Source organism: Drosophila tropicalis, unplaced genomic scaffold, assembly GCF_018151085.1.
Source record: "Drosophila tropicalis isolate 14030-0801.00 unplaced genomic scaffold, ASM1815108v1 contig_593, whole genome shotgun sequence".
Taxonomy (NCBI): domain Eukaryota; kingdom Metazoa; phylum Arthropoda; class Insecta; order Diptera; family Drosophilidae; genus Drosophila; species Drosophila tropicalis.
Window position 1 is genome coordinate 4,176,933 of NW_027173070.1, and position 17,468 is coordinate 4,194,400.

At 36.4% G+C, this 17,468-nt stretch overlaps 1 protein-coding gene across 4 annotated transcripts in view; it reads right to left on the reverse strand.

The window, feature by feature from the left end:
- Nucleotides 1–17,468, reverse strand: part of LOC137577601 (putative polypeptide N-acetylgalactosaminyltransferase 9) — a 61,464-nt gene that overhangs the window by 30,406 nt on the left and 13,590 nt on the right. For 3 of the 4 annotated variants that reach the window (XM_068291115.1, XM_068291113.1, XM_068291111.1), the window contains exons 2-3: nucleotides 11,732–11,766; nucleotides 218–954 (exon numbers count right to left, since the gene is read on the reverse strand). In XM_068291115.1, coding sequence (XP_068147216.1) covers nucleotides 218–587 — 370 coding nt within the window. In that variant the 5' untranslated portion in view covers nucleotides 588–954; nucleotides 11,732–11,766. The remainder of the gene's footprint in view (nucleotides 1–217; nucleotides 955–11,731; nucleotides 11,767–17,468) is intronic. The other variant, XM_068291112.1, reaches the window with a different exon arrangement.

Below are 17,468 nucleotides of genomic sequence, written 5' to 3' on the forward strand. Positions count from 1 at the left end.
TTGTTCACTGGCGTCCTATATTAACTACTCTTCCGACAATTCTCGATGTTTCTGGAGTTGAAACAATATGAAGTAACTAAAGACTAAACTTGTCAGCTCACTATTGATTGAGTTCGTATGCTTAAACAAAAACTTTAACTAATTAATCGAGACATTATTTTCCATCCTATTGAAGCAGAAATCACTTTGTGATGAGCAATTATTTGTCACTACTTACCATCCTCCTGCTTTTCCTTGGGTACTGGCTTCTTCTTCTCTGCCGAATGTGCAACCTTTGGCTTGGGTGCTATAGTGGGTGGAATGTCAGCCTCGTCAATTGCATTGCCTTGGGCACTGTCTATAGCATTGCCAAGGGCACCCAAATCACTATCAACGACCGGATCTTCGAGGCCATCTCTCAAGGCCATGGCAACGGGATCACCGGGGGCAGCTGGACCGCTGCCCGCACTGCCACCAGATCCCACTTGAGCGGCCTGTCGTCGCGTGTCATCTGTGTAGATGAGGAAGGCAATGCAAAACCAAATGGCCAGAAGGACTGCCACCAATTTGACAATTGTTGTGGAGCGTCGTCGCCATATGAAGGCCATTTTGGAAGAATTCTTTCACGTCTTTTTGGTTTAGTCCTGATGGATGAATGGATTGGAAAGGTGCTAATGGAATGGCTCCGTCTTGCACACTTTCTCCACTTATGTGTGTCTGTCTTCTTGCTCTGTGTATCAGTTAGAGGCCGCCTCTTGGGTGGCACACGTTGCGTATACGCAACATTAATCAATGCTATGTCCTGGCAATGATTTATGGATTGCTCGGATATGCTTGAAGTTTAATTTAAGTGTTTTGTGATATGTTCTCTGGTAGTGCGTTCTAATACATTAATTAGTTTCTGTTTCTCAGTCTGAAGGATATGCGAAAACTTCTCCGGTTTTAGACAGCCTTCCTCATGTGTCTACTGTGACCCTATAATAAATAATGAAAGAGAATTATAAATGTGTATTTAATTAATTTTAAGGTATCATGTATGACAGCCTTGCTACACATGGCATTAAATTGAAACGCAAATCAAATAATTGAGACATTAAGGTTAATATTGATACTTCTTTCGTCCTCTTTGATCTTCTTGCGTCTTCTGCTGGTGCAATTAAGCTACAAAGTCAATCGTTGGCCTCGACTTGACCATAAGCCGACAGTCAACATGCAACTAATGTCAATATTATATAATTGCAGCACAAGAGCAGCAAAGGAAAAAACCAAAATGCATGAAGAAAAAAAATTCCCCTCCAATTGCAGTCAAGCAGAACGTTTGCCAAAGACCCAGGTAAATGACATGAACGCGGGCAGACAGCAAAACTGCAAAACTAAGACAAAGAGCAAGCGATATACGGATAGATAAAGACGGCGAATGATAGCTCAAGTCTCTAGCTTCTTCGTCTTAGCCTGCCCCTCAGAGAGTTAACAAACAAAGTTGCGTGTCAGGTTGGTAGTTGCAACTAAAATTTGCTACACAAAAAATAAACCTTCTTTGTATACCCTATACCTATTATGAGTACTTTGTACTTCTTTGTTTGATCCGATTTAAGAGAAAGAGAGTTTTTCTAGGCAAATAAATTTGAACACAGTTTTCTTTGGTCAACTCCTTTCAGTTTAAAACTTTATTTCCGTGACTAAACAGTTTAATTAAATATAGAAAATATTAAAATAACATGTACCTAATCAAATCTAAGCGAATTTATCCCAAATTTTCGTATTGAATTAAAAATTTATATATAAATCACAAATCTGATTTTGGCCAGTTCAATATACTTGATAGGGTCCAAATATTTCGGTTGAAACGAGCCTTAGAGTTAAGTTACGGAATATGAAAATCAAATGCTCCAAGCCAAGATCATTTAAAGCTTCACCGAGCAGACCGGGGCCAAAGCAATTGTATGTGTGTGTGTGTGTGTGTGTGGGGCAGTTCCAAGGGGATTTCTACTAGCATTGAGGGTCGGACGAGAATTGCTTTGGGGCTTATCAATTAAAGCTAAAGGGAGCAGCAGTTAAGGGGCTGCCTCCCTAGGGAAAACTCATTCACTCTCTCTCTCTATTTCTCTTCCTCTCAGTCGCTATCTATATACATTTCTGTTATTTTGCTGCCCTTTTTTTCTAGAGCTATGCTAGCCATGTGTGCATACGATAAATACAAGTTAATTACTTCGTGTGCCTTTTGTTATGGCTCGTTGGGTTCAAATGCCATGCCCCCTCCTCATACCACCCATCACCTACTCACCTCCCGCCCCTCATTTCAGCATATATGTGAGTTGGCAATTTCCGTTGTATGTGCTTATAAATTGAAAACAAAGAGAAAAAGAGAGAGGTAGAAGAAAACAGCACAAAAAAAACTTGTCATGTCCTCACTCAGCTGTAAAAAACTTTGCTCTAACAAAATAGAGCGATTAGAGTTGCCAGTTCTCTGCATGATGATGAAAAGTGGCAGGGGAATGATACATAGATAAGAAAGGTGGACGTCGGGTGGAAGGGGAGTGCTGACACTGCCAATTATGGCTTAGACCAAACTTCTAAAAATAGTCCCCTACAAATAGGCAGACAATTGGGCCCTGATAAGCTGTAATTGCTTCATTTCATTTGAATTTTGTTGCGTTTTTTCAGCTGTTTCTTTGGGTCTTATCATCCGTATAGATAATCAATGTCAGCAAGTGCGATATGTTGACATGTCTAAGTAAAAATAAGCAATAACAAATGAAGTTTTTTCCCCAAAAAATTTTTGTCCTCTATATCAAAAATTACTCTGACAATCATATAAAATTTTTAATTGATGAGCTTTGCGGCTTGGTTAAAAAATCGTTTGGCATTTTGAGTGGCCTTTGGAGAGTACAGATTGCCCCATTATATATGACATTTGTGTGTGTTTGTGTGCGTGTGTGTATGCAGAACACCATTTAAATTGTATATTAATTAAAATGCTTGCCATCACGATGCGGCAATCCAGCATTGTGGTTAACGTGTCGTATGCGTTATGCGTATGCGTTCTCTTTTTTTTTTTTTTTTGCCCCCTCGTTTGGTTTGGTTGAAATCAAATGCAGCAGACAAAGATATAGTTATACATATCATATTTTATGGCTTTTGGTTCGTGAATATATTGCATCAAAATTGCATTTAATGTTTTATTTTGCACAATTGGAAAATTTTATGAAATTGATTTTTGGTTTTTGATATCAAAACGGTTTTGGGGTAGAAAGTTTGTCCGACTAAAGTTTGTTGTTGGCAAAAATTGTTTAATCGAACTAATTTAAGCAGGAATTTGGCATTAGTGTGGCTGGCAAGTTTGCCGTGTAAATACAACAAAACATTTTATGCCTTTAACAAGCCTGTAGCTCATTTCTAACTCTTGTCAGTTGTCACATTAATTTGATTCCATACATTTTGTTAATATTTACATAACAAATAGATGTTCGGTTTCAAATGAGCTGCGGTTTATGTGGCCTCTGGGGGCGGCTTCTCATTCGCCCTGTCACTTGCTTTTTGGAGCGATAGATAAAGAATTTAAATTGAAATTTTTATTTTGGTGTACCCGAAATTTTTGGTTGGAGATGAGATAGCAAAGTACATGAACCAAGAGCACAAAAAGTAATAACAATAGACAACAGCTCAGCTCAGATTCACAAACTTATTTGTGTGGTGTCTCATTATGCATTATCTTGGTAGTGAAGTGGAGTGGTTTGGTCTTACACTAGCACAGTCAGCCGATAAGTGTTTCCCATTGTTACCTGATGACAGCTTCGTTGCTCTGTCTGCCTGCCTGCTTACCTGCCCGTCGGACTACCTGTCTTGAGTTGCCTTACTTTAAACATTTTAGTTTGCTTCATTTCATTTTGCCTCATTCCCAATCGTGTATTTTCTTATCTCTCGGCTAATTGACTGATAAGCAGGGCCAGCAATTTGTGCCTCTCGTTTACTTAGTTTTGTCTTATCGTATCTCTCTCCCTCTCCCTCTCTTCATTTTCATTTTTTTTTTTTTTTTGATAAGACAATATTAAATTTAAAGTAAAATAGTTTCTTAGCTGCTTTCAAAATAATTGCCTGACATAATTAGATGCACATTTAACTTCAAATAGTCTCCCCCCTAAAGAGAAAAACTATCCCGTTCAAGTGAAATATGAGAAAATGTCAGAGAAGGGATGGAGAAAAAGAGAAAAATTTGCAAGTAAAGCAAACGCAAATTACGCACAACAAAGTCCAAGAATTTTTTGTTTTTCTTTTGCAGTTTTCTTTTCCTTGTCTTCATTGTCGCGGTTTTCCCTTCACCAGACCACCACGACATCAAGTTAGTCTTTGAAGACTTCTTTCTTTTCTCATTTTTTCTTCTTTCTCTGCTGTTGTAGTTTCTTGCGATCATTTGTCATTTTCTTATGCAAAAAGTTTTCTGTAGAAGCTGCGTGAAAAAATGGGTAGAAGGGAAAACTGTGCATTTTCACGGTGTATGCATATTACAATCCGCCCATATACATAGCTCTCCTCTTCCCGCCTTCTTCTCAGTTTATAATCATTATTATTTATGCAGACTTAATCCGCAGTTATTAAAATGCAGCCACAAACTCTTTGCCAAGAGCTATGGAATGCCTGGCAGGCGCCTTTTAATATTCATTTGCATTTTCCACACACACACACATTTATAAATTTGTATATATATGTGAATGCCCACAAATACACACGGAAAAAGGGAAAAGTTTTCAGTTTCTAATGACTTGCTTGTGCATTGAGAGAAAGAGTGAAGATAAAGTTCATTTTTCTTGGTGGCAAGTTCTTACAATTTGATTTGTCTTTAACCGCAAATTATGAAGTTCAGGAGGAGGGGAAATTGCTGCACAAAAGCGATTCGGCTTTTGCACCTGGTCAAAGGTCAGCCAGCCATTAAAGCCAAAATCGTGTTTGTGTGGTTTATGTTGAGAATCAGGAAATGCCATTCCTCTTTCTTTGTCCCTCGCACTGCCTCTCTCTTTAGTCTGTGGTCGCAGCTACTCACTCACGCACTAACGAATCAACTGTTTCTTCTGCTCACCCCCTCGTGCTTCTCCCTTGTCCCCTTGTCTTTCAAATGCTTCAACTGACTTCTCTTCGTGGAAAGAAAGTTGCCATGGAGAAAATTTAATCAAAATATTTGCACATCCGCCAAAGCGAGAAGCTGCCAAGGCGACTAGAATTACCAGTCCAAGACAACAACCACAGCAACAACAACACCAACAGAATGCGGTAGTCTGGCAAAGGGGGAGGTGAAGCAGACAAGTGGCTAGAAGGATGAGCCACTAAAGACATACAGTTCTTGGCCGGGGTACAGTGAAATCCCCAATAAGTGCACCCACCCTAATGGTCTTTGTTTTATATTCACTTAAATGGATCAACTTAATTATTTATGATAAATTTTTTTTTCAAACTTCTTCATTTTAAATCTGTCACACATTTTGCAGAACCTTCACTGTATTCGGGCCAATTCCTTTTGGGCATTTGGTGCATGTCACGAAAAACCAGTCAAACCTCATTTGGCCATGCCATGGCAAAGCAGCAGCAGAGACGACCAACGATGAAATTGGAGACGCAGACAGAGTCAAAGTTGTTGTTGGAGTTGAAGTCGAAGTCGGAGTCGGAGTCTTCATCTCGGTGCATCACGAAATGGTTTTTTGGAGCAGCATCACCAGCAACGGCAACGGCAATGGCAGCAGCATTTTGCTGTTAGCCGTTGTCTTTGACAATTATTTACCGTTGGCGCTTAACTGTTAATTTGCCAAGCGGACGGGCAACCAGTTCACAGTCCCAGGACCAGTTTTATAGTTTAGACAGCAACTGCACAGCAGCAGCAACATCGTATAACAGCAGCAACAGCATCCTCCCAATCGACAGTTGGATACACATGCCACGCATTTTTTATGGCTCTTAATTCGACAACGAATCGGTCCCCCATCTCCCTTCCTGCCTTTTTTCTACTAGATTACTCCAAATTACACACACAGACACACACTCTGAAAAATAATTAAATGGCTTTTCTTTTACTTCAAAATGCCGCAAATGCATTCCATTACTTTTCGCTTTGCTTTCATTTTGTTTGAAAAGAATTTACACTTATCCTGTGTTGGCCATTAAAGTGCAATTAAGTAATATCACAAACTATGGCAGGCCAATGTGACAAAGTCTTAAGCCTTTCATATCGTTCATCAGAGATGATCATAATAAATTAAGAAGTAAGTAAATTAAATATTATTATTACTACTTTGGAGAGATGAAAAATTAAGCATTGCTGACAAACATCTACATCAATCAGTTTTCAAATCGATAGTCATTTAATATTTAGGTACTATACATATATTGAAAACAGAATTAATTTAGTGAAAATTCTAAAGTAGTCGACTAACAAATGACTTGGATAATCTTAACTACTAAAAACTGACCTTTAGAGCTGTGATAAGTAAACCCCAAAAGAGAGATGTCTTGCAAGCCGAAGCCACTTAAAATCTTTTAAACACTAGAATTTTTAATTCAAATTTAAGCATTTTTATTAAGAAATGAAATTAATACTTTTGTAGAATTCATATTTTACCAGAACCTATGGTAATTTTGAATAGAAGCTAAACAATGATTTCGAAACATAAACTTTGGTGTCTTAATCCATTGTTTTCTTTCCGTTTTAGTAAGTTGTAACTTCGAAATAGTTGAAGACTTGAGTAAATAGTTACTCATTACTCATTTGCATTGTTTATTTAGATCAAAACTCTATTTGAATAACAAAAAAACTCAAACTAATATACTAAAAATATTAGTTGGAAATAAAATTCAGAGCTCAACTTGTATTTCTTAATCTGTCAAATGCTGAACAACTCCTTTTGACCTATAATATTAAAATTATATTATAAATAACCCCAAACTAAATATAACAACTTTATACTACTTTCTTACCACTACTTAGCTCAAACACAATTTTCTCAATTAGATGTGATATGAATATTAAATAAAATCAATAATTATAATAAACATTTCATAAATTAACAACTCACAAATTGACTAAGAACCAACAGCACTTAACACCAACAAAACAACGAAATCTTTAATTAAGTACTAAACCAAGTGATTTGCTCCATAAAATCGATTGTTGTCCGTTTGACCTTTAGCTCAAACATTTGTCTGAACAAAACTCCACAATGTCATGTGAATAAGTTTTGAATATTTTATTGTTTGTTCTGTGTACACACAACAAGAGAATTCATGACATTTATGCACAATAATCCACATCAATGTCAAGCATTTGGTTTCGGTTCGATTCCTTATAGTCTCTTTCATTTGACCTTTTGCCACGAAAACTTTGCAACTGGCCAACAAATTGTTCGGCATGACTATGGCAAAAATAAGGGAAAAAAAACCTTTTGAAAATGTTTAAAAATGTTTTCCACCCCTCCTTCTCCACCTTCTTCAAAAATCATCACGCATTTCTCTTCTCTTCACTGTGACCACAACATGTTCCACAAATGTGTCCAAGAAAGCGAAGAACATTTCAGAGTTGGGGCCTAATCTCGTAAAATATATAAAAAAAGTTGTTTGCTGGTGGGCCCCAATATAAAAAATGACCAACAGCCATTAGGACGGGCGTGCTCAAACACTCACACACACATACACAAAATGAAACCATTTTTGTCATTTGACAGGCAATTTTCAAAGCGTAACATTTTCGATGTCTTTCCCTACCAAACCAAAAAGATTAAATAAAATACTTCCCAAAACCGATTTGTCGACATTGACGAATTTTGTATACTCTCGAAAAACCAAACTATAACCGACTTATGTAAAACTAATCCTTATTTGCCTAAGGCCTAGGCTAATATATCTATAAGATACTTTTATTAGCAGCCCACAATACAGTAGAAAATAGTTTATTTCTCTCGCTTCTAAGTCAAGATTGATGTTGATTGGGAATATATATAAATAATGCACTGCGACATTCTTTCCCTTGTATGTGGAAAACATTGGGAAAAGTTTTATGAGACCTTCTTGCCAGGGTATTACACGAAATATAAAATATGTCCCCCTAAAGCACACACACACACACAAAAGAAAAAATGAAATCTGATGATGATAGTTTATACAGCTAAAAGCATTTGGCCCACACACACAAGCGCATTAACACACACACACACACACACAAGCACCAGATAGCCAGGAATATGTATGGCGAAATCTGTTTCCATTTCTCATGCCACACAAACATTTGGGCCATGTAGTGCTTAGTCCTGAATCCTCAGAACCTGCAGGCAGTTGGCGGTAGCGGTGGCGGCAAGAGAGAACATTTTTGGTTAGGAGGTTGCTCTGGCATATTTAATCGAGTTGCCACATTGAAATATATATTGACTTTATTACCAAGAGAAGGCCACAAGAGAGGTGGAGAGATACAGAGGGTGAGAAAGATGCCCAGTCAAGCGGCGATTTTAGCTCTGGCTCTGGGCTATCACTTGATTAAATCTAAATCTGTTTATGAGCCAGTTTCCATCATCCTTTTTTTCGTCTCGTTTACATGTAATAAATTAAATTTTTTTCTCTTAAAAAAAAGAAGCAAACTGCTGATCAGTCTTTGCGGTTTTCGGTCTGTGCAACTAGTTGAAGTAAATTGAGTAGATTTTTACTTCTCTTTGTGGAATTTAATCTCCTCTGCTGAGAGTAAAGTATTTTTAATCAAGTTTGCTCAGTTTTACTGGAAATTAGTTTTGCCTTATTCAATTTGGCAAAAAAACTTGGCGGGCAAGTGGCCAAGGGCTGGGCCACAAGCCAAAGAAATGAAAACAAGCGAAAAACTCAAACAAAAGCCCCGCACACTCCAAAAGGAGAAAATCAATGAGAAATTGTGGAAAAACGTGAAAGATGCAGGCAACCGGCCGCTGCCGGTCCGTGTTTCGGTCGGTTCGTCTTTCGGCCGAGACCAGGTTGAAAAATGGTGGAAAATAAAATGGAATTGAATGCCTCAATAGTCGGGCTGCTGAATGTGCAAACAGGCAAACAAATAAATATTGAGGTCGTGCAATAAAGCAGGAGAGCTGAACTGACCTGAGGACTGAAGACGACACGATGACAGGCGATAGAGTGAACTAGCCCGGGGCGGGAAATTGGTAGGAAAACTGGGGGAAAATGGCGAGGGTAAAGTTGTTTGCTCGCAAGGTTGAGGAAAAATTCATGCATATGCAAATGAACAATTGATTTCCTTGCGGCTCGTTGCAAATTTTATTCGATTTTCACTGGTTTGACCCTGGAAATTAGTTTACAAGCAGACCCCTCTTTGTCTTATTGTCTTCTCTTTTTTTTTTTTGGCTCATAGTGGCAAATGGGCGTGGCATAGCTGACCTTGTTTTAAGTTAGTAGTTAGCTCAAGTGCAAGGTCAAAGCTTCAAAATAGAAATGGCAAACGGTGAAACCAAAAAGGGAGAAGATTACTGATTACGATGGGATTCAAGTTTTTTTTGGAAGGAGAAAACAAGTTTTGCGAGTTTATTTTGAATGAATCAGGGAACAGCGAATTCAGAAAGTTAAAAGTTTGCTACAACTTTTTTTGTGACAGTTTCTTTTATGATGACTCTCAGTTTGGTCAAGTTAAATGGAAATGATTTATATGAATAGAATTATCATTCTAATGAAGACAGAAAGGGTTAACAAAGAACTTATCTGCATAAAGCCAAAAAAAAAAAAAAGAATTTGGACTTTTAAATGTTATGACGTTTGATTCTATAGACGAAGTTTATATACACTTAAGTAGCTGCTAGAATTTGCAATCTTATTTTTAAGTTAAGTTAAATCAAAAAATCTTTTCTTAGAAAGAAAATTAAAAATAGATATCATTCTTTTCAATGTGTGGTGTGAATAAAGATAGACGATAAATAGTTTCATTTTAGAAGATAAAACTTTTGAAAAGCTTTCATATCTCTTATATTTGTTTGGCATAATTTTTCTTATCTCTCTTGCGTAATCTTACCTCACGGCTCTATCAGAACTTCACCCAATTCCTTGCTATTTCCAAACTGTATCATTATCTTAGGACCTTTGTCTCTCATATATGAATAATACTTCATTTTAAATCGAATTTGCCTGGTTAAATACTGTTACTTGAGTTACTAGTAATAGAATATAAGACTATAAGAAATATATAATAGAAGACGTGAATCTAATCGATAGCAAGACAACTTCATATAACTACATATAAGTTTAAACCCAGAAAAAGTCTTGAAACACTTTGTCGAGTTTTCCAAATTTATCTCTGGACCTGTTAAACTGTCAGAAATTGCTAGTAAATTCAATTACCTGTGAAAAAAATTAATTAGTAAAATGAAATAAATGCCCCTCTCCTTTGGGATTAAGACAAGTTAAGGGGCTCTTATATCGTTCGATGTGCTCTCATTATTGCCAATTACAAATTGCTTAAAAGCAAATAAATCCCTTCCAGGCAATTGCACTGCCCATTGACCAGTTGGCTAACAAGATCCTCAACAAGAGATAAATGTGTTTAGTTATAAAAAGTTGCCACTGTTGTCTGGGCAAACTATTTAATGAGGCATAAACATTTCAACTGCCTTTTTGGTCCTCTCGTTATCAACATCCTCAAAAACATCCTTGGCGCAATGTCCACGACATAAAACTGTCAAAAAGTCGCCTATATAAATCGCTAAACTAAATGCCTTTCATAGTTTAATGTCACCTCTAGGGAATCGGACAGATGAACAGACGCTGGCCGCAGGCCGCACTAAAACCAAAACGATACAAAACAAAACACAAGACACCAAACAGAAGAGGACACAACAGAGGAGAAGAGAAGAGCCGAGAAAAGATCTATGGTATGGCTAGTGCCTGGATGGAGAATAGTGGCCCAGACAACGTGTCTCTATTGAGGTCTTCTTGTTGCCAGTGTTTGCTGCTGCTGCTTCCACGCCTCGTTGTCATTAAAAGCGCATGAATTATGCAGTAGCCCAAGTGAACTACTTGCAATCCAGTCCAGTTCGGTTCAGTTCAGTTCAGTTGAGTTCTGGGCTTCACTAACTGCCCTTGGTCCGCCAAGAGCTTGTGTTTGTTGTTTTAATTAACTAATTAAGATTTTTCTATGTCGCAAAGGTAAGAAGAATGTTTGCATTATTTGTTGCAGCCAAGTTTGCCAAGGACCCAATTAACCTTTTATGGTCATTTGGCACAAATAACAAGAGAGACACAAATGACGCAAAACAGACAATGGCCAATACTCCTCGGCCTCCCTGGACCCTATCATGGCCATCTTTGGGAGGCCTTGTTCAGTGAAATTGCTAACCATATTTGGACATTCTTGTAGCAACGGAAAAAAAAAAAGCAAAACACAAAACAAAAAGACAATGCCAACTCATAAATAGCCAGCTACAAATTGACATTGAAAATTTCTCTTTGTTTTATTTCAGACGCAAAAAGCAAGAAACAGAAATTGTTAAAAGGGTTTCTACGTAAACATTATTTATTAATCTAAACTTGACCTTTTTCATTTTTAATAAAAAATGGACAGTTATAATGGCCAAGTTGATTCTAAAAAGCTAATGGACATACCCATCTACGTATTAAGTTTGGCGTCAAGTAAAACACTTTTAAGTGGCTTAATTCACTAGTGAGAGTGCTAACTAAATAAGCCTTTTAGCAACGGATCAAAAACGATTAATAAGACCCAAGTCAATAGTTAGACTCCAAACAGTTAAGAACTTACCTCCATATGGTTTAGTTTATCAAGCGTAACAAAACCTGTAATAGAAAACAACAACAACAAAAATTTGGATTAATAATTGTTGGCGATAAGTCAGCTCATTCTTCTATAAATTATAACCCGTAAATGTGGGTTACATATTGTATTTTTTTGTTTTTTGTTTCTGTTTTTGTTCTGTATTTAATTACTTTGGTTAATTTACGACTCACATTCACCATATGGCCATAGGGGCCGAGAAATGCATTACAATTTCCCCCGCATTTCCTGCACCACCTGAACAAATTCACATGGCAATTTAGTATCGTTTTAATTTTTGTGTTATTTTTATGAATTATGCAAAATGCTCTCTCGTTAGTCTATATTTTATGTTATTGCAAAATAAATTGGCCCTTATATATTTGAGATACATATTTAGCATAATGTTTAAGAAGATTATATTTAGATTAAAATTTCAAAAACACTTTACACAAAGTTGATTAAAGAAATTTCGATTAAATAAGTTTAGTCCTCTTGAAATTTATGTAGCTTTATTTATTATATAATATCCTCAAACTTAAAAAAAAAAAAAAAAGTTTCTTCCGTATAACGTAATTTGAAACGACTTGCAGTTTGAATAACGATTGGGCCATAAATGGCCATTAAATGTATTTATATGAACAATAAATAAATGGTAAACTGTTGGTTAAACTAAACAAAGACATTTAATTTTTTAGGTTTAACCAATTTTCATGATTTTGGTCTTAAATTTAATGATCATGTTACAAAATATTGCCAAATTTCCAGATACATAAAGAGACTTATGGCAGAAATATAAAAACCCTGTTTTTGTAACTTTCTATTAAAGAAATCCTGTAGGATAAGTTGTCTAAGTGGCCCAATCAATTAGGCAACCGAACAACGAGGATCCGGGTTCGAGTCGCAAGCCAGTGTTTGGATGTAGTTTTCATCTAAGCCGAAGGGCATAGTTGCAAGTGCCTGTAAAATATAGTTAGGTTGATAGTTTACAACTATATCCTATACTGAGAAATATAAGATACTCTATAAGACTCATTCTTTAAAAATACTGGAAAAACATTAATTGTGCTTAAGCAAATAAAACATAATGTAGATATTTCATTTGCTATGTGCTTTTGAAATCTAAAACTTCAGCAATGGAAGATTTAAACTAAATTCTCCTAGAAAACGGTCAACTATTAATAGTTCTTTGTGGAAGGCACAGTAATGGAAGTCCCTAAAACGGAATTCAGTAAAAAAAAAGGATAAATTTAAAAGCTGTTGCAAAGCGATATCGACTAAGGATGTGAAAACTATAGAAGTGTCCATACCACAGATATATGAATATGTTGCGGAACTTAAACAACATTTGTCCAGGCGAAAATTACGTTAGGACGTTAAGAAAAGTTAAAGACTCAATGACGCCGACAAGCAACAATCAGTTTGCCAAAAGTCCTCACTTAAATACAAGAAAATCTACTCATTCTGCACCATGACTAGGCTAAGAGCTCTTACATATCGTCCTATCATACTTGTGAAACATTAAAACTTAATGACTAAAATTTAATAATCAACATCATCATCATCATCATCATGGAGGAAGAAACTTTCAAAAACAAATTATGACTTTTTGCATTACAAAGTATAGCAACTCCTTTGCCATAATAAAAATGTGTTTAAAATCTGAATACAATGCATGTTTAAGGCAGAAGATGTTTTTGCAGTAAAATGCAACATATTTGAAAAGGCAATTTCTTGCCAGCTTAGTTAGTCTTAACTGTAAACTAACGGCAACCGAGACTGTGGGTAGAGTGCTCCGCATATATTTTGTGTAACCATATACATATGCCATGGGTATTAACTGTTTTTGTTTTTTGTTTTTAGTAAAAGTATCTGGCTTGACAACAACCAAGCAACCAACGCAAGTGCAGCGTGTATAGTTAGTATGAAGAGAGAAAAAAATTGAATGGGAGGTCTGCTTTAACTATTCAGTTTTCTGTTGGAGGCCATCGTCTTTGGCAACTTTTACAATCACAGCTAATTAGTAAATTCATGCTAATTTCAAGTTGTAACAAATAAAATTACAACTTGCACGTGTCGCTTTATGTAATTAGTTGCAACATGTTGGATGAAAAAGTTTCCCTCGTAGAAGAGATAAGCACAGTCTTCCAAGTCCTTGTTACATGTACAACAGAGTGATAAAAGCAAAAGTTATGTCTCATGGGATGGCAAACACTCACACACACACACACACCCATGAGGAATAAGCAACAACAAAGTTTATGCTACATAAAAAGCCAAGTGGAAGGGCCATAATTCATAATGAAGATGTTGAAGTGGAGTAGTGATCTGCAGCATAAAGGATGCCCAGTCCCCAGATCTGGGTGCCTCTATACATACATATAAGCTCGTTTATCATAATGCAAAATGCTACGAAGAGATGCTCTCTGTGTTCCTTAAAAAAGGAGGCGACAGCAATCGCCATCGATGGTTATGCTGCATAATTACACGGTTTAAAAGGGCAGGAAGAAGCTGCGATAAAGACCACTCTCTCAATATAGACAGGAAGAAGGCTTAACCCTAGAAAACTCACAGGTAGAGAGAGCGAGATAGAGACAGGAAGATGCAAAATAATTATTGGTGACCCCGACGTATTGCATAATGAAAGTTTGTCAGACAACTTTTTCTTTCAATTTTGTGCACATTTTTCTCTTTTCTTTTGTAGGGTTAAATTGTTATTGAGTTATTGATAGTGACTATTTCTTTAACTACACACAGCTGTATATAGCAGCATCTCCTTTTCATTCATCTGCTGGTCATGATTAATTTTTCTGTTGAGTCAGGTTTTCTGGTTGTTATTATTTGTTGTTACTGTTGGATGGTTGGTTGGTTGGTGTTGTAGCTTTTGTGTATGATTTGAAAAATTAGTACAAACTACAGAAAAGATCATAAATCAAACAGTTTTGCTGATTGCATTCGAAGTGCCCACAAATTGCATGATTTGCAATTTCTGGACTGGTGCAATTCCCACTATCCCTCTGTTCCTCTGTCCCATTGTCTGCCATGTCGGTCTTGTTTTAGGTCTCTCTCTCTCTCTCTCTCTCTCTTTCCAAACTCCTCTGACTGCAGTTTTGCATTCCCCGGATGCTGACACGACACAACAACAACAACAACAACTGCAACAAGGAAGACTCCTTGTCCTTTTCAACAGAAGATATTTTACATTGTAGTTCCGCAAATAATTCGCATTTTTTTCGTCTCACAAAAAGCACAACTTGCAACAAAAAATTATTGCCTGGCATTTTTATTTGCCTTTTTATGCCCCATGGAAAGGGAAAAAAAAACTTACTTAATTTGCACAGATAGCTCGTGGATGAAATTTTTCTCCTAAAATGCAAAGTTCTTTAACAAAAAAGGTTTAGAATTTTGATGATATTTACAATTTAATTCTTTGTTAAGGCCATTGAAATTTCAGCCGTTGGTCCTTGGTTCGCTGTCTCTCTTTTGCGTTGATTGAAAATTTTATTGTTTTGTAATTAAATTTCATTCGTTCTTTTTGTCCCAGTATCCAAGCTCACATTCCAAGAAGAAATCGAAAAATTGTAAAAACAAATTCTGTCTTAGGCTTACATTTCGATGGGTAATAAAAAATCCTATAGCCACGACGATAACTTGTCTCAAAAGGTAGAAAGAAAAAAAAAAGGCTAGCTGGGCATATTCGGAAAAGAAAAAACTCAAACGGAGATGATGATATCTGAAAAACTGGTTTTCCGACTATATTAATATTTCTCTCAACATTGTTGTTGTTATTCAAAATGTAGACTGGCGTGTCTAGTAAATGAGCATAAATATGCATATGACCTTCACTTATCGATGATTATGACAATGACTATGGAGATTCGTTATGTGTTCAACACAAAAAGATGGCCAGGGGATCAATCTAACTAAATACAAATAGTTAAAGGCATTCAACAATTGTAAGAAATGAACTCAATTTTAAGGGAATTACGTAACAAAACGAATAGTGCGGTGGGGCTGGAAATGCGGGCTGATAGCATTTTGTTTATACACTTAAGTCTATTTATAATGTGTTAAACATTTTTGTTAAATCATTAGCAAATCATTGACGCCAAAAAAAGCAGAGCAGAAAACTTGAGGCGAATGAGCCAATAAAATTGAAAAGATTCCAAGATGAAGGAAACGAACAGAACGGCTTCTTCTTTGAGTAAGGGGGGTTAGGGTATCATCATTCATGTAAGCCGCTTAAACTTTATTGAACACCCATTCACATTTAATGAACTGCCTGTTCTGCTCTGGGTGGCCCGCCATCCTATCTGTCCCTCAATTCCCTCTGCCACCCAACTCATCCAGTGTGGCAAAATTGATTGTCGCAAGTTTGTAAGAGGCTTAAAACGGACCTAAAGAACGAACCAAGCATTCGGCCAACAAACAAACTCATTTATTGTCGAAATGTGGCCATTTCTGTTCTTAATTAGTTTATGTTTGTGCTGCGTTTCATTAATTAAGTTTTATCTGGGCTTTAGCTAAAGTTGTATTAATCATACAATAACAATATATATATTTATACATTTTCCAACAGATACATACAAGTTGGCCTAGTTGACGAGTCCTTTAATTAGGACATCCTAATTAAGCACAAATGTTTTGGGGGGCCCGAGTGGTATATATGTATGTATCTAGGTGAGTTGGTCATCCCACACGCCCACACCTCGAAAAGGTCTTGTCATGCGATTTTTATCAAGTTAAATGGTGGCCCAGGTGGAGTCATTGACAATCTAACCGGTTAAGTTAGGCTGAATTAGGTTGCCCAAGCACTCAAGACAAACAATGTGGGATAACACTAGACAACACAGTTCAAGTATATAGATACTGTATGCAAATAAAGCAAAACAATCATGATGAACAATACTTTACAAAAGAAATTGTAACTAATTGTAAGATATGACTACAATTCACTACCTAATTGATCAAACAAAAACAAGTAAAAAGGTAAAAGCTTCAAAGTCAAAGAATAAGAAAGAAAGACTCTGGGTCATTCTCACAACCCTTGAACATATCATAAAAAGATTCGTTATCTTTTTAGAGTGTAGGGATGGAACTTCTTAATTCCGAAATGGGTTGCCCAGTGACATTCATTAGGCATGCAAGTTAAATAGTACGCTATATACATAGGTTCTATATATATGTATATGTAAATGGGTGGAAAGAGATTGGGTGACATGGGTGATGGAGGGGAAAAGAACGTGACTAAAGTTTTAACTGAATGGATCAACTGTATATTTCAATATATATGTATATATTACCGTCTCGCACTCACAAATGTTCTGCAAATATCTTCATTTTTGGAATCACTCGATACATGCAGAACAAGGCTTGGTTTTTGTCTCTCCCTTATCGCGAATTGTTGTGTAACGTAGCAAAATCGATATCACTTTTGATTAATACGATTTCTGGCAGTTTCTTATCGTAAAGTAACGTCTGATTGGGTTTCCATTGAAATAAAAATTAATAATATTATTTTCACTGATAACAATACAAAGTGAACACTCTTTCGCTGACACTTTTAAACTGAGTAGGGCTACGACATGTCCAGCTTACATATATACATACATACATATGTAGGTATATAGTCGATCTACCTTAATTATAAATGCATTTAAAAATTATTTAAATACAATATTCGAGAAAAACCAACAACCAAACAAAATATTTGCACCTTGTGGGC